The 24,388-nt window shown below is 40.3% G+C and overlaps 1 protein-coding gene across 4 annotated transcripts in view; it reads left to right on the plus strand.

Moving 5' to 3' along the window:
- UBE3B (ubiquitin protein ligase E3B) overlaps positions 1-24,388 on the plus strand; it is a 389,404-nt gene that overhangs the window by 67,684 nt on the left and 297,332 nt on the right. For all 4 annotated transcript variants that reach the window (XM_085632991.1, XM_085632989.1, XM_085632992.1 and 1 more), the window contains exons 4-7: positions 3,694-3,814; positions 5,933-5,992; positions 8,669-8,773; positions 10,569-10,665. In XM_085632991.1, coding sequence (XP_085489117.1) covers positions 3,694-3,814; positions 5,933-5,992; positions 8,669-8,773; positions 10,569-10,665 — 383 coding nt within the window. The remainder of the gene's footprint in view (positions 1-3,693; positions 3,815-5,932; positions 5,993-8,668; positions 8,774-10,568; positions 10,666-24,388) is intronic.

Below are 24,388 nucleotides of genomic sequence, written 5' to 3' on the forward strand. Positions count from 1 at the left end.
TTTGTTCCTAATATCTTAAACTGTTGTAGTCTGTTTGATAATTCTGTGGCAGTAAACAGATGAAAGGGTAAGCAGAATTACTCACATTTTGACTTTCTTTGTACGCTTATGAGTTATTGGATGTAAAGTTCAAGAAGAATCTATAACTGCAATTGGATGAGGATGTAATGGAAACCACCAGGGTGGTATACTACCACCATTAGGGTGGTTAAAGTTCCTATCTCTTTAGACTGGCTTTGTGAAATTTCTGCAGTAGCCAGCTGGCTACCAACGGTTATTTGCATCAACAGGTGCACCCCTCTCCCATCACAGTGCGCTCTCCGGAGATGTTTAAATATACAGAAGTCAGTTCATTGTTATGCATTTCCGTCTGAAGGGAAAAAGTTCTTAATTTTGACGGGATCAGCATGTCAGGCATAAGACAGCCTTCCCTCTACCTCTGCCTGCTGCGAACTGATTTCGGAGTCCCAGACTGCCCGATATTAAAGGTCAGAGTGCAAAGGGGTGTAGATGGATCAGGCTCACTTCCCAACCCTACTCATTGTGTGTGTCAGAGAATTTGCATTTGAAGGAGTATGTGACAGCAGTAATGCAAAGAAATCTGAAACACCCAGTTTTCCCTATTTCTATCCAAAATATTTGCTTTATCTTCTCCCATGTTACTTTGCTTTTATCACTGCAAAAGCTGTAACTGGATTACGTGCTTGTGTGCAGAGAGCAGCAACTGGAGGGTTGGAAGTAGGTGGACCATTAATTTCTGCAAAACTCTTACCACCTGATAAAACATTACTAGATCTCACATGGCCTACTACAGATCATGTGACTGCCGGTTTTGACACATTTATTTATTTATTTGCAAGTTTATACCGCGCTAGAATCGACTCCCTAAGGAGTATCTCCGCGCCCTTTAGCATCATCAATATCAGGAACAGATATTAGCCGTGTACATTATAACATTAAGATGATATCTTAGTCTTGAAAGAGGAAGGTCTTTAAATGTTTCCTAAAAGGAAGATGTTCTCTGTGCAATCTAATAGCTGTGGGAAGGCTGTTCCAGAGCGTGGGACCTGCCACAGATAAAGCTCTAGACCCCTGTCTTGCTTTCCTTGCTCTAGGGACACATAGCAAAGCCCGCTCACCAGATCTAAGGGAGCGAATGGGGACATATGGAATGAACTTGTTGGCCAAATAGGCCGGGCCTTTCCCTGTCAAGCATTTATGTATGATGCAACATATTTTAAACTTCACCCTCTGTTTCACTGGTAACCAGTGAAGTTTGGTAAGCAAAGGTTTGGAGGGTGTTCGAGGGGGTGCGTTTAATACAAGGCGAGCAGCAGTGTTCTGAATCACCTGCAGTCTTGAGATAACTCCTTCGTTGGCAGATAGTAACAAACCGTTACATTAATCTAGTCTGCTCAACACTAGAGCTTGCACCAAGGTCTTTCGTGTGGCGTCTGGGAGTAAAGGAAACACCTTCCGGAGCAGCCCAATGATATGAAAGCATGAGCCCACCACTTGATTACCATGTTGTTTTAAGGAAAGCTCCTGGTCGAGCTTAACACCCAGGTCTTTCACTACCAATTTAGGCTCAGGGACTGGCCCAAAATCTTGAGGCCACCAGTCCGGAGTCCACAGGAGTTTAGCCTCGCCAAATAGCATCACCTCCGTTTTAGCAACATTACATTGCAAATAGTTGGACGCCATCCAATGTGCCACTGCTTTCATTCCCTGGGCAAAGGAGTTCCTAGTCTCCATAGTGAGTGTTTTAAATGGAAAGAGGAGTTGGGTGTCATCTGCGTAAGACACCGGGATGAACCCATGGGATCTCATGATGTTAGCCAAGGGGGCCACATAGATGTTAAAAAGCGTAGGGCTCAGGCAAGAGCCCTGTGGCACCCCTTTAGAGATCCTCAGGTCCTCTGACCGAAATGTACCCAAGATGACACTTTGGGTACGGTCTGTTAGGAAACTCCTCAACCAGGCCAGCGCCTTGCCTCCCAGGCCACTGTTAGATAGGCTGGAAGTCAGGATATTATGCGACACAGTATCAAACGCCGCAGACAGATCCAACAGCACCAGTACAACGGAATAACCCTTTTCCTGGAGCATATGGAGATCGTCTGCGACGGACAGCAAGGTGGTCTCAGTGCTGTGTCTAGGCCTAAACCCTGACTGGGAAGGGTCCAGTCTCCCTGCTTTTTCGATATACGTCGATAGGTGGCAATTTACGAACTTCTCTATTAATTTGCCCAGAAAGGGGAGATGAGAGATCGGTCTCAAATTAGGCAGTTCTGTCCAGGGGATGGCATTGTTTTTCCTTAGGGGTCTTACCAGCGCCCGTTTCCAGTCTGGGGGAACTACCCCTGTACTCAGGGACAGATTAACTAGTTGTAGGATTTTCGGGCCTAATTCGTTGGCTAATATGGGCATGATGCGTGCAGGGATGGTATCCAAGGGACTACCACTCTTTATTTGCATAATTAATGCAGTTACCTCATCTATTGATATGGAAGGGAATTCAGTGAGGCACAGAGTGGAGTGGGAATGGAATTCAACAGTCAATGGAGAGATGTTATCTGTTAGTGCGGTTTTGTTGGAATACATTATTTTATCATAAATCCCTTCTATCTTCTTTTTAAAAAAATAGTGAGATTTTGTCGCAAAGTTCTTGGGATGTTAGTTCTGACGTTTCACAGGCTGCTGGCTTAGTGAAAGTTTGTAGGATTTGATATAACACTTTCGAGTTTTTACCAGCTGCAGATAATTGTGTTGCAATATGATTTTTACTTGCAGTCTGAATGGCCTTGTGATATGTTTTAAGAGCGATCTTATGATGTTCCATACCTTCAACCCTCCACGATGATCTCCATATCTTTTCCAGTTTTCTAGTCTTTAGCTTAAGGGATCTTAGTTCATCAGAGAGCCAGACCTCTTGCTTATGTACTACCCGGGGTTTAAACACTCTTAAAGGAATAGTGGCGTTTATAGCCTTGGCGACCGCTCCCTCAAACATTTTTAATTCGATTGTGATATCATCTATCGGGCTCTTAGTTGTGGGTTCCTTGTATTTATCCCTGAAATTCTCCGAGGTAAGTTTATGCCAGGGTCTCCTTGTGCTAGCTAGCGCCGTCTGTCCAGCCCGAGGCTTATGATTAGCAGAAGTATAGAATTTAAGAATAAAGTGGTCCGTCCAGTCTACTTGAGTAGGAGGCATACATTTAATCTAAGGAATACTTACGTCCTGCCTGCCTACCTTCAAAGCTAAACTCAGTAGGTTTCCCCAGTGAGTCTAAGGGAGAGTACACTTTGTTAAAGCCAGAATCTGATGGGTACAGCATTTGCTGAGATTGTTTTTATTGTTTTTATTTTACATTCAGTAGATTGTCCAAAATGCTTCTGTTTAGGCTCCAATACGTTTATTGAGACTATCTTACTGCCAAAATTGTCATTAAACCAAAGTGCTATAGGCCTTTGATTCTTTTATGGGTTGACACACAATGTTTTTCAACATCTAGTTATTTCTTAGACATATATGGAAATTGTTTATGTGTTACTATATTTCGTGTACTGTCAGTCCTCTTTGTTTTTCATGCATTGCCAAAGAAAAAGACTTTCCATAGAATTGCATCTAGACTGCTGCACAGTGGTGTTGTAAACTTTTAATTTTATTTTTTCTATTTTGTATTTTCTTAGAAAAGAAGTTGATGACTTTTTTGAGGTTGGAGACTCTGCAGTTATCAAAAGAAATGCAGTTCCTGTTTTTAAAATTGCCCGGAAGTTGCTGTTCATATTTAATGTTAAACAAGACAAATTGGTAAGACAAGCATGGTGTGCAAGCTAACCTACAGAAAGAGGACTAGCAACTTGTGTTACTCTTTACAGCAGTATTGTTCTCTCTACACTCAAAGGGGAGGGGCTTATTTTGAACCATCCCAATATCATGAAAGTTGTTTTGAGAGGTCCCCCCTTAATTATGTTTGACATTTCTAACAGAAATGGACGGTTTACCTGCTGCTTGCCACCAGGGTTTCACAGCCTGCTGTATCTTCATCTGGTCCATATATCTCTTCAGTGAAATATGTATCAGAGGGGTGCACCTGAGCATGCACCCTCTTGTAGTGAAGCTTAAAGAGGTAGTAGGCTCTTAAGCAGTAGCACAGAGTAAGCATGCTTACATTGACCATAAACTTTACATTTAGAACATTACCTCCACATCAGAATCTAAGAACACTGTAGTTATGTTTCACTGAGGTCACGTGATATGTGGTTGAAGGGTAAGGGGTGGTTTTAGGTAGGATTACTACAGTTTATCCCTTGAAAATTACCTTTGAGCTGACTAAAAGTAAGAATTAAAGGTCAAAACTGTCAGTACTCCGCAGAAGTGCGATGGTGCCTTCCTATGGATCACTGCTTGGAAGCTGAGAGAATAATATTCCAGAGCAAGAAACATCCCCAGATATGTATGAAGATTGGGGCGCCGAGGAATTATTATGTCTTCGATGAAAGAGAGGCAGGTGATACCTTGTTCTTGAATAATTGTGTGGAACGAACCCACTGCAAATGGCTGCTCAGTTGGATGTAGATTTCACATCACTGGGATGGGTCTTTCAAATGATATGTGGAATGTTACCCACATTGTTGTGACATGAAAAGTCATTCATATTGTTGATTGAATGTTTGTGAGAGAATTTTTTATATGAAATGGAAAATGTTTTAAAAAATATTATATTAAAAAAGAAATGCTGATGTCCTTTAGGACAGTGAAATGCTGTTTGGTCTTCTCTTTAAGAAAAACAAAAAGGTAATGGGTAGAATGTTGGAATTTCACCCAGTGGTAATTACTTTGGGGTACAGTCCAGTTTTTTCCTCAGTTGCCACTACAGACAAGGACCAACTGTATGATAATCAGTTCCGTTTGGTATAGTCCAACTGAAGCTGCTACGCTGTGGTCCCTTTACAAGGGAAAACAAGTATCCCTAGAGATGTTTCGACCTTGTGGGCCTCAGCAGTGAGGTGGAACACAACTACTAAAGCGCAACAAGCAGAGGCTAACATCTGGGCATAGACGTCACAAGTAATGTCTCCCTGAACATGTAATTGCAAATTGTTGGAATTCATGCCAGCACTGCTCATTTTATGAATTTTTTAAAATTTATTTCTTTTGTATTATTTTGTTTTTCTCTGTTAGAGGCGCTAAACGTGCCGGGTGTGATGAGACGTGGGTACCATAGACAGCTGTATCATAGGACTCTATGTGCACTTCACTAATGAGGTCCAAAAAGCCAAAATCAGTCTGAGAAGACTTCTCTTCTCGTTCAGAGTGGACATGGCAATGCACATCAAAGTTTAATATCATTAGTCCCTCCCTACAGTGGTACAATGAATTAAAAAAAACATAGATTGGGATGTTGGTCAGAGTAATGATTTATGGCTGAGATTAAGACCAATATTATGCACAGCACTTTGTTATTTTTTATTTTTCTCTGTGAGAACATTATTTCAACCAGCCAACACTGAGAACAAAGATCACCACCCTCCATGACACTGACTTGGGCACAGTATTGAGCATTCTAGCCGCGCTATTCTACTGTACCATTTACTGCCTTTTGTTCAGCAGGGTAGAACATTTTGGAACTTTTGTTCGCCTAGCACAGCGCTTCTGTTTTCCACCTAATTCATTAAACCTCATAGCAGGCGTGTTGTTGTATATTTGTCTCAGTAGCTTGACTTTAGACATATATTCTACTATGTAGCCACTATACATCAATCGCGTTTAAGCATTTTAAAGTCTAAAACATTGCTGATATAAACATTTCCCAAAGCCTGATCGTTTTTATCTCTGCAAAGAGTGTTAAGGACTGATCAAATTCTGAGAGTGTTTTCACATTAACATGATTCGAAGACATTGTAACATAGCATGTTTTCTTTTCAGCGGTTTGAAAAGTTGTGCCGATGTATCCTGAACAGCATGGACTTTGAGAATGAACCCAAGGTAAGTGCACAATGGGAGAATGAAAACAATACAAAAATGAATTTATACTGTCTTTTCAAGTATTTCTTAAAATCATTTGTCATCTGTGATTCTTCTATGCAGGATATTTTGCCCCTGAATATAAACTTATTTTTATAATACCTGCCTTCTTACAACTCCCCTTCCCAAAGGTGCTCATTTCTGTTGTTTTGTTAGAGGTGTATGTACATATATATATATTTAAAACAAAACCAGAGATGGGACTGTTATTGCACTTATTTTGAAGTATTAAAAACATTAAGAATTTTGTAAAAACATGAATTTTGTAGAAATATATCCACATAAATGAGCACATTAATGTAAAATCGCTGTTTTAGTATGGAGTAGTGGATAAATCATCCGGTCACTGGATCGGCTTTCTTTAAAAAAGTATATAGATGAAGTCTAGCCTTTTTCGTTAAATAACAATTAGAGCCATGCAACAAATTGTTTATTTTTGTTTGTGTTACTGTACAACCTCCTTTAAAATGCATGACAAAGAAATCATACAAATTATATATTTAAAGTATGTGCTTCATTTTATGTATTTTGCATTGGAACTGAGTAACCATGGTTTAACTGAATGTTACATTGGTATTTGTGAGGGGATTCTTATTTGAATGTTTAAAAATATTTCTTTGGTACTCCTTGCGAACCAAATTGTTACTTTTTACCCCATAACATAAAAACAATCAATATAAGCTAAAATACACTGCACAAACTATACACACTGAAATGTGAGCCTCTCTGCCCATGAACCGCTAGTTTCTGAAATTAATTCTACATAAATAGTTTTAATTGTTTTAATGTACAAGGATATCAAGGAGCTTTCTAAGACACATTGTCAGGGTCTTTCACAGATTAGAGTGCTAGACTGAAAATCCGCAAGCTTCTTGAGCTTGAGCTTGCGCTTGTGAAGCATCAACAATTGGGAGGGCTGGAATGGTCTGAAAATTGTTTCTCTACAATTAGCTGCACATCCCCAACTCAAGATGCTGTTTCTCCCCCATCTTGCTCGCTGACATGTATTCTGTGTGTATCTCAGTGTGTTTCTACCTGCTATGTACAGCACCTGGGGCGACAGTGCAGCTTAAAATATATTCATAATAAAAATAAAACAATCCACTGACACTAAATACTGATGTAAGGAATTCTAGTAGTACAAGTGGGGCAAACAATAGTGAAAGTGAGTCTAAGCTTAAATAGTGCAAAACATTTTGTTTCTCAAGATATTATTAAACCAGTTCCTTTCTTAGCAGTCATTAGACCACGTGGTTGCTACCATGGTAAAATCTGGGTGAAAGTCTGTTTAACATTTATTATGTGATGCTGTAATGTAAGGCTGTTAAAAAGTGAAGGGCCATAGAAATACAAACAAAAAGTTAATGTAACATTTTGATTTCCACTCTATAAGATGTTTTTTTGAGGCCACCAAAGCTACAGACATAAATATAGATCACACAGAATCATTATTCAGTCCACATTAATAAATCACACACGTCTTGTAGCCAAGCACCCATGTATATTTCCTTAATTTGTTTAAATATTCCTCAATTACTATTTTTTCATGAAGATAGCATTATTGCTCTCAGTGGTTCAAGATGTTCCTCATACATCAGCACGTTCATTATTGTACGTACAACTACTTTTCCCCTCTGTTGCTGTCAGTGATTCTCTCCATTGAACAACACACCATCCACCAGCACACATATATTCCTTCCCCTCAGACATTCATGGTACTTTCACATACTTAAAAGCTGCAGTGTGCTGTTCAAGGCAAACGTGTTTGCAGAGTTAGCTTTTGTCCTCTTCTGCTGCTTATACACCCTCTAGAGCTCACATATGTTTCCTTCTCATAGAGTTGATTCAGAATGTGTCTTTAGCTTGTAAAGCCCATCCAGGCCACAAACTATTCACTCCTCCACTTAAAACCAAATTGTATCATAAGTAGGGCTCCCGGTTTTATGGTATTTATTTTTTTGTAATTTCTGTCTGTATTTATCCATATTTATTTTTTGTCAACTTCATCTGTATTTATCCATTTTTATTATGGGTTTTGTGAAAAGAGTGAGCTGAAAATTGTATATTTCCACCGTTATTTAAACAATAAATATACAGTCAGGATTGAATGCTTGCAAGGTTTCAGTAATATGAACACCCGCAGAAGATAAATCAATGCACTTATATGAAAATATGCAAATTTCAGTATCAGCCTTGTGCACAGCTACTGCTTTTTAAGCCTCTTTACTAAAATTCCTTTCCTTTTTAACATCCCTACCTATCAATCCACACAGTTATTGGCCTGACAGTCATGGCAAAATGTATTTAGAATCACTCAAAAAGCACCCAATTTCCATTTTTATCCACATTTAAAAATAAATAGAGACAAGGAAATAAATAGTTTTCTGTCTGTATTTATCTGTAAAAATCAGTAAGAACTGAAAACAGGGAGCCTTAATCATAAAATGTGTTGGAAAATACTGCTTGATTGTAGCCCATGGTTTCCTAATCCACCCAGTCAGTCCTGTTCCATTTGAGCTCTTGCAGGTTTAAATATTCAATCTCAATACAGAGTACCAAATGCAGCAAAGACTAAGTTTACACTTATGCAAGTTAACTCTTCTCAATTAATTTTGAAAACATAATTGCTTCCATTAGGTGTGGTATGTCTCACTTGCACTTTCAAAGGATCTCACACTCTTGTGGATTAAGCAAATCAAGGACATCCTTTGGCTTTCTTGTGAGTTTCTCAAACAATTAAAGGTAAGACTTCCAGGTGTTGGTTATGCCCCTGACCTGGTTCAATAGGCCTGTTGATTTTTATGTTTTTTCTGCAAGATAATGTGGTTGATAGCCCAACTTATAGTTACAAAGTTCTAATACTCAAAGCAGCAACTCCACTTCATTCATTACAAACTAAACACGGTAGCCAATCGGAACACTCTATTGTTATTCAGATTTTTTTTTTATGTTGGTCGTGGAAAAATACTGAGCTGACACATACTCACTAGTCACTTTGTTTTTTGTTTAGAACTTCAAAGCAACTGAACAATAGTACACCTAACCATGAAAGGCACTAAGCACTATTACTGTGTGAATGCCACATTTAGTAAACTTTTATTAACCTATTTTCACACTTTGTTTTTCACAGCTGGATATTCCTACTTATTTTAGGTCCTATCATATAGCTATCATCCACCCTTAAACAATTTACTTAATTCAGGTGGGGAGACATGTTTGAAAAAACACAAAAACTTGTCTGCAGATAAACAATTGAAAGGTATCTTGGCGTAGCCAGATTGACACACAGAAGTTACTTAGAAAATAGTTATAGAGTAAAGATAGTGGCTCCATGGAATGCTGAGATGCATGGTCCTCTAGCTGAAGAAGATATCAATTAAACTACTTCGCTTCTGTGAGTCTTCTCAGCTGAAAAGCTACTGATTTTGTGTGTTATATGAAGGATTTTTGTGGTCTATTGCTGTTTTCCCAGACTTTTCTGTTGGAGAGCCAGCTCTGGGTTCACATCCCAACAGTTTCTTTGTGGTTATGTCTGCGTTGGTGATAGTGGTACAGGCAGCACATTTTTTGAGAGAGAGTATGCAGTCCCACATGGGAGCTGCTACAACAGCTGGAATCTTTGGAAAATATGTAGTTCAAGGTGAGCACAACAGGACACGTAGAAAAGTAGAAAGGAAAGAGCCAATACAGAATGTTGTTGGGGAACAAATATAATTTCAACAGAAGATTTTAGATTGAAAAGAGCTTGAACACACAACTAAAAGCAAACGGGCAGATAGGATCACTTCCAAGTATATTTGCTCTGCTCAAATGGAAGGACAGAATTTGAAGGCAGTGGTGTTTGGACATTTTCTGTGCTCTTGAGTACTAAAGCTGCATTAGCCCTGACAGTGTCTGCTGATTCCTCTGGTGCCTTTCCTAATAAGACACTTAAGAATGTGCTAGCATTGTTAAATGCAGATAAAAGAGAAGGGGGAGGTCAAGACATCCACATTTATAGAGTATGCTTAATAAATATTTTTTTGGAATGTCTTGAGTAACAAAATGAACCATTTGCTGCCAGGTTTCACACTATCATTGACATATCCCATTTTCTTCAGTCAAATATTTATTTTTTATTGCTAATATGTGACTGATTGATCTGACCAACAAGGCTTTCCAATCCCAGTAGTTTTAATCATTGCATTTTTGACAATACATGCTTCTGTGATACAACCCCATTTAAGGCCCATTTATTGTAAAATAACAATAAATTCTTATGCCTATGTTCATAGATTAACATAGATTTCTAAAAGCAAAAAGTTATTTGAAGGTCTGTGTTAATCTTCTAGGTAACTTAATCTGAAACATGTTTCCTACAGACCATCATTAGAAATGTGAATATTTGTATGATCAGTTATCATTTGTTCAGCATTTATGTATGTGTTGTATTATGCATCCCGAGTAATCAGATACCATTGCTTGTAAAACTAAAAACAATGCATTTACTGTCAAGATCATGCTCAATGCATTCTGTGACTTGCAATATGTTCTTCAGCCAGATATTTTACAAGAATACAAACTGGTGACCCTGTACCTTACAATGCTTATTACCTTCACTGACACCTCTACATGGAAAATTCTCAGAGGAAAAGGTGAGTAACGTTTCTTGCTGTATTTGTTAAACATGGGCATTTTTATGCACAAAGTGTACTTGTACTTTATATAGTATATATTACCAGAATTGTTCTGTTTGTAGCGACACTTTCATAAAAAGGTAACACACCGTACAAATACTTTTGGCCCCCTCTTTGTGCATGTACTCACTATCTTTTATCATATTGTTTTCACTTTTTCCAACAAGTAAGGGGGCAATTCCGTGGTCGGACGGTCCAGAGTACGTCCGACATCGGTTGGGAACTGGAACCGAACGACCTCCGGTTGTTGGTTCAAGCCCAGGAAGTAGGATGCGACTGAACCCTGTCCGGTCGCAACCCCATTCTTTACAATGGGAGCATGCATTCTGAACAGATTGCATGCTTTCATTGCAAAGAGCAGCGGTGCAGTTCATCCCTGCACCCCGTGGCAGGCACCCAGGTATCAACGGGGAGCACCATAGGTGCCCCCTAGGCTGCCATTCAGCAGCCTTACACCCATGCGGGCCCTGCTGGGGGCCCCCAATGACAGATTCCCAAAGCCTTTCTGTGTCGGAAAGGCTGGCACAGAAAGGCAGTGGGAATCTGCCATCGTAATCCCTTGGCCGAAAAGAGCAGGCCGAGGGATTACTGCAGGTTTTCTGAACGGCGGACAGGCTCTCCGAGCCCGTTGGAGGCCATTCGGAAAACCGATTCGGATTCCCTTCTGACCAACCCCATCGAAATGGGTCAGTCGGAAAGGAATCCGACCAGCTGATTACGATGCAGTCTGAAGGGCTATGACCGATGGTCAGAGCCGTTTCAGCCCGCATCGTAATCGGGCCCATAGAAGAATGGTGGGAGAAACCTGTAGGCAGGTTTGGATCAGGTTGGGCCATGGACCCAACCTCACCTCCTGGTCAATGTGTTTTTGGGTGTGGCCTCTTCCTTTGCCAATGCTACAACTGTGAGTGTTGAAGCTTAGGCCTCCTGCTCCAGCAAGAACCTTATTACAATAGTAAAGAGATTCAGTAGGAGCTCCTGCTTCTCTCCTGCAGGTGGCAGATAATGACTGTGGAAACTCGGGGAGGTAAATAGAGTTAGGAACATGGCCAGAGGCATGGGCTTCAATCAGGCTGCATGATCCGTTGAAAAAGAAGAAGAATTGGGCCTATGGTGCATGCACCCCTTACTTAGATGTCTCTTCTCTAAACCGTCCCCTATCCTCTTTTGTACTGGTTCCTTACTAACCTGAAGAGGAGAAGATGCAGGAGCTCCATGAGTGGCTCTGGGAGGAAGCAGGTTCTTTGCCATTAAGCGTCGGTGGATATACTTCTTGGAATCCTGACACTGTCTTCATGTGTGGATAAAGAGGTGCCTATCTTGCTCATGCTTCTCTGTTGGTCATGGTGTTATCTAGGGAGGACCTGCCCACCTGTTAATATATAGATTTTAGATCTTGATTGCTGAGTTGAATTACAGTTACTGTTCAAATCTAGTATTCATGTTGGTTAAAACAAAATGGTTAGAAAGCGGTCTATATGTGAGTAGTGGTGGTGCTGGGGGGTGTTGGTAGTGTGCATTTTGGTGTTCCAGCTATAAGTATCACATCTGCCTGCTCCTGAATTGAATTCCCCAGCATTGGATCTTTCGTATATTCATACACTCAACTGGGATTCCTCTGTAACTTTAAATAGTACTAAACAATGTTAAAATGGCCATTGGTCCCAACAGCAGTATTTGTTTAGTAGCACCTCTACCTCATTTGAAGCAACCCAAACTTCAGGACTGTAGAGTAGTGGTAACAAAGGAGTAGAGATGATCGAATAAGAAGAGGAAATGTGGCGAGGAGGATAAGAGTGATTGTAATAACATTGAGATAGCCTTGTGAAAGAGGAAAACAAAGAAGAGGCAGTATTAGAAAAGGATGAAGTCGAGGTATGAATTGACTGATTCAGATAGACTTTAAAGGGACTTATAAAGGAAAGGGTTTCTTCTAAAAAGGGAATGTGTTAGCTGTTTTTGAGTTCTGAATTTTTTGGTTACAATTTTAGGTTGTGTATTCTTCTTATGTTAATATTGGCATCAATTTTGAGAAGAAAACAAATCTAATCAAGGTTTTTCAGGTGTAGTGATGCAAGCCAGCTTGAATTTTATTCTGGATTAAAAGGGCAGTTGGAGGGGTCGCTCAAAACTGGAGAAAAGTGGTCAAATCCTTTTGGGCCTGAAAGCAACTTGGCTGCAGAGTAAAGTACAGCTTTCATTGGGCTTGACAAGTAGGATGAATTATCTACTAAACGTCAAGCTCATAATCTGTTCTGGCTAACAGTGCCTGTAACACTTAGCAGAAGCAGCTGGTTTAGAGAAAAGGTTGGGCTTGTTACTACAGGATGTTTGGCTCTTTTCTGTAAGCAAGGCCAATCCAGATACAAAGTGATTTGACTTCATTTGCCCACTAGAGGAACCAGCCATCAATGTATAGATCTGATAGACATTCTTAATTTGTGGATAAGAATAAACAATTTTCTTCGGATTGAATTTGAGCATATCAGTGTATGCAAGTTTGATGGACATGTTCCGAAGCATGAATGTCCTGGATAAAGGAGATTGTCAAATAGATCTGCATATTGGTCTCCATTCCAAAAGCAGTAGCCAGAAAATTAAATAAAAAACCCCTTTTGAACCATCCTTCAAATGCTAGTAGCCTAATTCCTAGATGAAATTCATCTTTCCATTCTTTCACCAATCCACCCATCCCCCCACCTTTGCATCCATCAGCTCATCTTTGCATCCATCCTTTCAACCTTCCATCCTTTAACTCATCCATTTCACCCTTTTATTGATCCATCTATTCACTCTTCCATCCATGATTCTTTCAACCTTCCATACATCTTTTCACCCATCCAACTATCTCTCCTTTCCATCCATTCATCTTTTTATCTGCCAATCTATCTTTCCCCCTTCCAAGCATTCAACGTACCGACTTTTAATTGAACTTTCCTTCGACCATTCTTTTTTTCACCATGTGTCCATTCTTCATTTTACAATTACTTCTTTCCTTAAACACTTGTTTTACCCTTTCTTATATTTGCCCTTTCTTTCACTTTTACCGCATTCATTTATTTTTTCAGAGGTGATTCCTCAGAAACACTACAAAACCACATTTCATCAAAATACTAAGGAACAATAAAATATACATGCAATAAATCTTTTTAGAATACAAGGAAACTTATCAGATGGTAGTCAATAATTACAGTACAAGGATTTAGGTGTTAAAAACGACCTATTTAAATATTCTTTTTTTTACAGTTTTAAAAACTAGCCCAAAAATGTAATAAAACAATAACAAATTCCCTTTTACGTTCACCCATCATTCATTCATTACTCACTTTTTCTTTCTCCACTTGTCTTTTTATGCCCTCCTTACTTTTTCTTACCTTTTCTGCTTTACTTGTCTCTCTCTCTCTATCCTCTCTTTCCCTCTCCCTCATTTCTCCCTCTCCCTCACTTTGTCACTCTGACAAGACTCTTTGCAGCCTTGGCTTCCATCTCTCTAATCTGCCATTATAGGCTTTTATGAACATTTAGGTGGAGCAAGAAGAGGCCCAGAAAAGACCTTCATCATTTTAGTCTAGCACAGAATTCCAGCCCAAGGTCCCTATGGTGCTCCCTCTCCACTCTAGAGTACAGAGTTCTTCACACCACTGTCAACCCCTGACTTCTCCATCAAATTTCTTAACAGTTCCATATGCGAATGGAACAACATAGGTGCAGACTGATGAGGAACACCGCACATGACTGGGTAGGATCGAAGGTGAAACTTCTGGATGTGACCTGCAGCTAGCGATTTGACAGGAAGGGAGAGAACCAGCTCAGGACCTAACCCCTAAAGCATATGTGGATTTCATCAACTTGAATGGGCCTGTTATGATTAACTGTACCATAGGCCATCATCAACTGGAGAAGGATAAGGAGGTTCGTCGCCATTGGCCAATATGCAGTGTATGTCATCTAGTATTTTTAGTATTGTAATTTCTGTGCTGCATCCTGTGTAGAAGCCTGATTGGTATGGGACTAGTAATTTGTTTGTGTTTAGCGAGTTCTTTAGCCTCTCGTTTCTCAAGGACTTTGCTTGGCCAGCACAGATTTGTCACTAGAACATAAATGGCCATTTGAATGGAGTCATCTTGAGGACACTTCACCAGGTGTGTGATTTGACCTGCCTTGAAGGAGTCCAGGAATTTACCTCCCTTTAAAGAGATATTTATTAGTCAACACCACAATACAGACTGGTTCAAAGTTCCTTTTGATTATGGATGTCAAATAATATAATTGTGATGGATTTTTACTTCCTTTAGTGTTTTAATGATCTTTGCGAGATTTTTATCGGGTAGTGGTTTGAAGTTCGACCAGCATTTGAAGTGTAGGATCAAAAGAGTGTTGTCTTCTGGGAGGTGTTCTGTGGATTGGGAATTCCTGGTTAAAGTAATCTTGTTATTCATAATGTTTAAGAATTCTATGCATTTATATTGTGACTGGGTGCCCCGAGAACTCAGTGGTCATCCTAAGTTGAGGATCACTAACTTGAACAGTTATTTGTGTCAGTTTAGGGAGTTATTTGTCTTGGACTGGATATTTAGCTTTTTTTGCAGAAATTGCTCCAAGCTTTTATTTCTTCCTGTCTGGGTGCTTTATTGGATTTGCATATACTTTCTAAAATCCAAATCATCTTTCGCTTAAAGAAGAGATCATCTAAGAGCCATGGGTTGTGTCTCTTATGAGTGGGCCTTGTCTTTTTTGTGAATGCATTGTCAGTAGATTTTTGGACTGACGTTGTTGCAACTGGTGACTGGTGGCACCTTGGGAAATAACTGTATTATCGTACATACTGTGTACTGTCAGAGTCTATTTTTGGTCCGTGATATATCTGAAGGATCTTTCTAGGATGGTGGCAGGTGGAGAGTGCATCTGTTTGGATAACAGTTGTATGTCCATAGGAATCAGGAAATTATCAGACGACTCAACTTCTGTAGGACTACGTGGGGCAACCCACTTTGAGCTGATCATAAATGACTTATTTAGAATTTGGCTGAGCTGGACATCTGCCAAAAAGATCAAATGTCACATCTCCCTTGTTTAGCGTGCTATTGTCTTCAAGCACCTGTAATATGATAAGGGTGCCCAGAATATCCACCGCTTTTTGATGAATGTTCTGCATCTATCCAACTCTAAATAAGCTCCTTATTCTAGGATCTTACCTTTTAACCTGTGTGGGGGGAGTTGAAGGCTTGGTATGGTGTTTGTTTCATGTCCACCCAGCTGGAACTAACCCCTCAAGCCAAGGATCTTGCCTTTAATTTGTGTGGGAGAAATGGACACTATAATATAATGTGTATTGGCATAAGATCTCTATGACAACAGATGAGTTGTCTCATTTAATCTAAAAAATCTCATTGACTTACGTTCTAATTGTTCCACATGTGTTGTGAGGTACTGTAATCAGTGGGGTTGCCAACAAAGGTCTTTTGAGATCTGGACGTGTGATAATGGGGAAATACGTAGCAACATTTTGGAGACATTATTTTCTTTTCTTTTAAAGTATTTTTATTGGCATTTTGTAATATTCCCAAAAACACTGAGAGGGTGAGGGAATATCACTCTTGTTCCCCCAGGGTTAAGTCAATTAAACAACTAAAGAGTGACAAGGGAAAAAAAGAAGGAGCAAAAAAACACGGGCAAAAACCAAAAAGAATTGTTAAAAGAACCCTCACTCACCAGCCTAGTTGGTGACATGCTTCATCATCGGGTTCCCACCAGAGAGGCCGAGTGCCTCTCTGGTGTGCTACAACGCCTGAATTACAGCGGAGCTGGTTTCTGAAAGTGGAGGGGAGTGAAATTAAAAGGTAAATGGTTTTAACCGTTGACTAATTTAATGTCGGCAAACCAAAGACCAATAAAAACGTGAATTGGGCAAGTTCTGGCTTGTTAGGTTAACCAGAGCTTAACCAATTAGTGATAAGGTCGACATGACATGTTTCTGCTTAAATGTGCCCAATTGGCTAAGCTTTCATCAGGACCTCAAGGGTCTCCACGGCGGTATGCGCACGCTAAGGCGCACCCTAACCTGTGGAGAACGAAATGGCAAAACTCACGGTTTTACCAAGTAGCCATCCTAGTATTTCCGGGGCTATAAATGTCTGTAAAGGAAGAAGACAGACGCAACATATATAAAAACATACCAAGACATAAATTCATCGGTTTACATTTGTTTAAATTTTGCTTGTTTTGGTGAATAAGCAATTTGATAATCCCGTGTTGTGGAGCGGGAGTGGGTGTCTCAATAGCAATTGTAGCTTGAAACGCTCAAAAGCGAGTGATTCCTCGTCACAGAACAAAGGGGGGCTCATAGAGGTATTCTCCATAAGACCCTGTGCACTATTTGTGTCTGCATTCGATTACATCTATGTGGTGTCAGGGTTGTTGACAAAGTGCAATCGTAGTGGCGAATATGCCACTGTGTATGCCGTAGGAATAGCGGACTCGTGCAGTGGTAGGCATGCTTTAACCAAGCGTCTGTGGTGTTTGCCATGCGCTGTTTGCTCCAGAGCATGTCTAGCGATAACAAATTAGTTGTGAAGAAACAGCTGCATGGATAAAAGAGGGTATTAAAATCATCTTACTTAAGTACTCGATGTTACTAACATCATGGGTCCGGGAGGGGGGTAGTGAGCTATAGTTTCTGTCAGATGGAAGACAAAAGTTAGAATGTTGCGTTCTCTACAGAAACTAAGGCGACCGCAACTAGTTTCTAGCCAAGCAAAGATTCCCCAACTTACTTCCATGCTCGCACACTCCCGCAGTCAGCCTCGATCTGTCCTCCTCGGCCCGGATATTAGTGAGTGAATGGGGAACGCGGAAGCAACATTCTAACTTTTGTCTTCCATCTGACAGAAACTCTAGCTCACTACCCCCCTCCCGGACCCATGATGTTCGTAACATCGAGTACTTAAGTAAGATGATTTTAATACCCTCTTTTATCCATGCAGCTGTTTCTTCACAACTAATTTGTTATCGCTAGACATGCTCTGGAGCAAACGGCGCCTGGCAAACACCACAGCCGCTTGTTTAAAGCATGCCTACCACTGCACGAGTCCGCTATTCCTACGGCATACACAGTGGCATATTCGCCACTACGATTGCACTTTGTCAACAACACTGACACCACATAGATGTAATCGAATGCAGACACAAATAGTGCACAGGGTCTTATGGAGAATACCTCTATGAGCCCCCCTTTGTTCTGTGACGAGGAATCACTCGCTTTTGAGCGTTTCAAGCTACAATTGCTATTGAGACACCCACTCCCGCTCCACAACACGGGATTATCAAATTGCTTATTCACCAAAACAAGCAAAATTTAAACAAATGTAAACCGATGAATTTATGTCTTGGTATGTTTTTATATATGTTGCGTCTGTCTTCTTCCTTTACAGACATTTATAGCCCCGGAAATACTAGGATGGCTACTTGGTAAAACCGTGAGTTTTGCCATTTCGTTCTCCACAGGTTAGGGTGCGCCTTAGCGTGCGCATACCGCCGTGGAGACCCCTGTGGTCCTGATGAAAGCTTAGCCAATTGGGCATATTTAAGCAGAAACATGTCATGTCGACCTTATCACTAATTGGTTAAGCTCTGGTTAACCTAACAAGCCAGAACTTGCCCAATTCACGTTTTTATTGGTCTTTGGTTTGCCGACATTAAATTAGTTGACGGTTAAAACCATTTACCTTTTAATTTCACTCCCCTCCACTTTCAGAAACCAGCTCCGCTGTAATTCAGGCGTTGTAGCACACCAGAGAGGCACTCGGCCTCTCTGGTGGGAACCCGATGATGAAGCATGTCACCAACTAGGCTGGTGAGTGAGGGTTCTTTTAACAATTCTTTTTGGTTTTTGCCCGTGTTTTTTTGCTCCTTCTTTTTTTCCCTTGTCACTCTTTAGTTGTTTAATTGATTTTGTAATATTCAACATACATGTTATAGAATACATTGCATCATGGATAGAGAAACTGCCAGTTGGTAGCAATATCACAACTCAGAGGAACTGAACTCAATGTTCAGAGGCAGAACCCGAAGCTAGTTCCAGCTACTAATCTTGTAGACTGTATAAACAGTAGAGCACGTCAAAGTAGTATACCATCATATTACTGCCAACTTCAAGCGATGACTACATTTCCTAGTACATGTTCCACTAAAGTTTATTCACAATAACTTATACATAAGGGTTTCCACCAATGATCCGAGGTACAAACATAACATTCGCATTTGTCTAAATGCTACTTTTTTATTAAGAACAATCCTTAAAACAAAAAGAGTAACAAAACTGAAAAAAAAGAAGTAATTAAACCTTGTGCAGAGGGGTGAAGTAGATCACAACTAATATAGTGCACGTGTGGGGGAGTCACAACACAGATAAGCCTCCTGTCAAGATGAAAGAGCAGGGGGAAGGGCTCCCGGCAGTTGTCAAAGCTACCATGCCTGAACAGCCTGCCTCTGCCTGGTATTTCCCTACAAACATCTACCAATTAGGTCAACGCTCAGGTTTTTCCTAGGGTCCTATGGGGTCCTCGCCAGGGCCGGACTGGGAACTGAAAGCAGCCCTGGCAAATTTTGGCAGACGAGCCCCCGTCCGGCGTGTGTAGCGAGCAAACGCAGCGAGCAAGCCCAACCACTGCTAGGAGGGTTTGGAGGGATTGAGAAAAAGACAGGTAGACAAATGGTGAATTTTACAGCACATCTTTCATTACATATTCAATTGTATCAACTTTCAAAGCACAGTAAATAGTAGATGATGACCTTAAAGAGCACCAGGTTACCCACCCAGACATATATACCCACAGAAATTCTTTTCAGAGAACACCAAAAATAGACCGAAGTAGTGAATCAGAGAGAACAAAGTAAAAGTGTGACCAGCCCCCACATGGTGTGTAGCGAGCAAGCGCAGTGAGCAACCACTACTGGGGGTGTTTGGGGGGTTGCCCCCCTTCCCCCCCCCCCCCCGAGAAAATTTTGAGGACAGAAAGGCCAAAACAAAGCATTTTTCAACACATTTTTCATTACATATTAGATAGTATTAACTTTTAAAGAATAGTAAATGATTACCTTATGGAGCACCAGGATACCCAGTCATAAATCACAGACATTCCTACAGAGAACAGAAAAAAATGAAATTTCGAGCATGAAAAATGAATTTAAATATAACCAATTTATTCTTCATATAAAATAGCATAAAGACATTTAAAAACACACTTGACTTCAAACAATTGTGCAAAGGTTCAGAGGAAAGAATGTACAAGGCAATGTGCAAACATTAATTGATTTTTATATCCTGAGTTTTGTAAACAGTGCTAAAATAAAGCATCTTATGTAAAGTGCAACAGTGCACAGCATTATGATTGTGGGCATTTTGACATTTTAAACAGTTAACATGACCTGCCTGCAGCAAATCCTTAATATGAAATACTGTAAAAACATAATAACGTACTTCTTCTCAAACAAGAGTTATATTCAAACGCACTTTGCACTAATTTGTTTCAAGCGGGTGTTTCACGGATGAGATGTGGGAGCAAGTCCCCAAGCATCCCACCCATGGGTTTTGATGTAAAGACCTACCTACTAACAAAGGTAGACCTAGATTTAAGACAAAAGCTGATGCCTATTTGAGGTTTTCCAAGAATGCATGTATGCTCTACAGTACAGCATAAATACAGTACAGTAAACATTTTAAAGTTTGCCTAAGGATAGGATTTTGTAGTGGATAGATATTACCTGTTGTTTCAGTGCAAAACCTATGCTAGACATCATCCTCACAGACTTTCACTATGGTACAAAGGTGTGTGCGTGGTGCAAAGCAGGCTCAAAGAGAGCCAACGCAAGGAGGTCAACTCTGGTTATTGCACTGCGTTGTTTGATATTTATAAATGGCCCTCCAAATGTTGACGCAACGTGCAAAAGTCAAATGCTTTTCATGTCCAGAGTGCAACCGTCAAGGAAAATATTTTATTAGAAGTGCTCAGCTTAGAATGGTAACTTGAGCTCACATTTTAAAAGTGTTAACATCCCTTGCATCATTTTGCTTTTGGAGGCAAAAAGATCAATGATTTTCTCATTGCTTATTAGCATTAAAGCATCTTTTTCCACAGACATAAGCATAAAGGCTTCCAAACGTGACTGAGCGAGAGAATTACGCAGCCTGTTCAAGATGTACTTGAGCTTAGAAAAAGATCTTTCACAAGCTACCTGAGAGGAGGAAAGAGTCAATGCCAACTTATAGGCATTAAAGAGAGAAGAGTAGGCTTTACTGTACAGGTTATAACACAGTAATAAACTACAGCAGCAAGCAATACAGTCCTTGCAAGTCTTACACTTATACTTTTTTTGCCCAACATTAGCGTGCTGTACTATCTCATCCTCAAAGTTGAGAAAATGGCTGTCTAAGTCTTGCTCATCTTCAACTTCTTGGATCATACTGTACTCTTTCTCAATACTGAGTTTTAGTCTGCTCCACTTAGATGCAAAATCAAGCAACTCATGCTGCAGTTTTTCAACAGATGCTTCCGGATCAAATCTCGTTAACATGCCACCTAGTCGTTGAAGAGCATTTCGAGGAAAGTTCTGGAAGTTGTCTTCAAAGTTTCTGGGGTCCAGGCATGCCAAATCTGCATACAACTGGCCATGAGTTGTGAATCGACTTTACAGGCTGGTAACTACTTTGTCCATTGCAGCATTATACACTTTTATCCTGTATTTATCAGTAGCTGACCTGATGGGTTCATCAGTCGCAGTTTCGCCAGGCATCATCTTCTTCCTGCGTATTCAAACCTCTGGGAAGTCAACTTGAATCAAATTTTCGCTATCATACTGAACCAATTTTTCTTTTGCCCAACTGATGAATGTATTTGTAGCATCCGTTATGCTGCTGAAATCTCGACTCTGTTGCTGTAGGGAGTCAATGGTTTTAGTCACCAATCGATATGCCTGCAGTACGTCAATACCTTGTGTTTGCAAGTACAGAGATAAAGGAGTGGTATCTTGAAAAATAAATAGATACATCTGTGCAGTCAAAATGGTGTCAAATGTAACTAGTGACTTTAGAAATGAAATGGTTTTGTATCTGATCTCATCATTGAAGTTATTTGATGTGGAAAACTCAATGTACACAGATTTGCTTGGGTCATTGTATAGACCAAAGATTTTTTTGAGTGCTACATCTTTGGCCCGCCATCTTGTTTCTCCAGTTATAGAGATGCACCAAAACCGTACTTCAATACTTTTGACTCGCCGCACGTTCATTCGAAGTTATGAATCTCTGAGAATACGGCACAAGAATTTAACAGCCCAAACAGTGATACTGCAGGTACAGAGATTTTAGTGACATCAGTTATAATAAGGTTACGTACATGCGCGTAGAACTACACATTAATCTGATCAGGTGCTTTTTTACTCCGCAATGCTGTGAACCCATTATACTGTCCTTGCATATTGGAGGCTCCATCTGTTGAGTTACCAACACAATTTGCAACGCTAATGTTCATGGTTCAGGCCACAAACCATGAAAACGTTACACATGAGCACCCAGGCCAGAAAGCATGGAAACGTCGCACATAAGCACCCAGGCTGCCAGAAGGCATAGAAATGTCTCACATGGCACCCTAGCCAGAAAGCATGAAAAATTCACACAAAGGCACCCAGGCCAGTGGCACTGGAAGACTTTTCAGATTGTGGGTGCTGCCATCAATGTTGCCTGTACATCATGGGATTGTGAAAAATTCAAGAATCACACAAAGAACAAGAGTAGCAATTCAGCCTCGGCTATTCCGGGACATATAAAACTTAAAAGTATATGCCAAACCATTTAAATACCCTGTACTCTGCATACTGCACACTGCCTTATGGAAAGGGCTTGCACTAGTGGTGACATCCTGGTGACATATGTAGTAAAAGGGAATATGTTGAAGCCTTTGCCACGTCAAAATGGTAGTTTACAACTGCACAGGCAGACTGCAATGACAGGCCCTGGCCTTGACACATGTTTAAATAGGCTACTTACGTGGGTGGCACAATAAGTGTTGTAGGCCCGCTAGCAGCATTTAATTTACAGTCCCTGGGTACATGTGGAACCACATTTCTAGGGACTTACAAGTAAATTAAATTTGCCAATTTGGTGTAAGACAATTTTAACATGTTTAAAGGAAAGAGTGCAAGCACTTTAGCACTGGTTAGCGGTTGTAAAGTGCACTGAGCCCTAAGAGCCAACAAAAATGGCCTTTTTTGATGTAATAAAGCAGATCAAACCTGAATTTAATTTGGAGGAATCTGAGGCCGACACTGACTCTCAGCAGTCAGTATGAACAATATGTATCTAAAAAACACTTCACAAGGGAGGCCTGTGGAAGACTAGTGTTACAGCTCACCATTCTTGAAGAACATCTCCCCATGAAGTCCCAGTATCATTTTGAATGTTTAACACAGGAGAGAGTTTACGGATGAATATTTTTTGAAGTTCTTTTACACTATTCTGAGTCTTATGTGAAGCAGATTAGTAAATACATATGTCCATTTACTTTGAGGAGTTAATAATTGGCATATCCCTCTACCATTGTATCAGCAGCAAATAGATACAGACCCTACCACCAACCATTTAGCCCAACCATGAACATGAAGCATAAGTTGTCCTCAAGGGCACTTATGTGACAATTCACTTGTGTGACAACTTGTAGGACACTTTATGACAGGCATGTGCTTTACATGTGCATCGCATGTGCGCAGCCTTTTGAATCTCAAAAGAACCTGGAGAGTAATCACATTTAAATGGATGGATGGATGGATGAATGAATGGATAGATGGATGGATGGATGAGCTTTGATGAGAGGACAAAGATGTCTGCGAAGGACATTGTAAGGGTTTTGCCTGACAGCTTTATCACAGTATATTTAAGATAAAGCCCTCGCAGGTTCAAAATACAAACAGTGCACCATCATATATTATAATCGCACGGCCTATGCACTCATTGTGTTCATGTATTCAATAAAAAAATGTGGGTTTACAATCCGGCATATCTGTTCTGTCTCCAACCCGTACAAAGCCGAATAAAAGCGTAGTAGCCATCTCCAACTTCTTGTTAGGGCGGACACAATTGTTCAAAACACAGAGGAGTTATATGGGAAAGAACAGATTAGGTCACCCCCCACTCAAAATCATGAACAACAACAAAGACCTAATCTGTTAGGGCAACAACATTTTTAATTTACTTACTGTCCAGAAAACCAGTGAACCAGGTTGCTGGAATGAGACCAGGCTCATCGCCATGAAGAGATGTGACTAAGGACAACATAAGTGTCTTTTGTTAAAAAAACAGGGCTATTGAGATTTTATAGCTCCTGTGTGATGAGGTGGTTAGCTGGTACGAGGGGCCTTGGCTACTACCGGTCACTGGGTGCTTACAATAAGGGTCCAGATAAGGTGGACGAAGTCCTCGTGCCCTGAAGAAATTGTCACTACAATTGACAGGCAATGAAACATGTTGGCCCAACTTCATTTGGTCTGCAAACATGCAGTATGTTTTTATTTTGAATAAGCCCACAAGTTGGGAATAAAGTGGTCTGTTGGTGACTGTGGTGCTTACTTCAATTTTAATCAAACAGGGTTGAATTGTGTGAATTTCACACATATGTTCACCTGGTTCACT

This window comes from Triturus cristatus, chromosome 11, assembly GCF_964204655.1.
Source record: "Triturus cristatus chromosome 11, aTriCri1.1, whole genome shotgun sequence".
Taxonomy (NCBI): domain Eukaryota; kingdom Metazoa; phylum Chordata; class Amphibia; order Caudata; family Salamandridae; genus Triturus; species Triturus cristatus.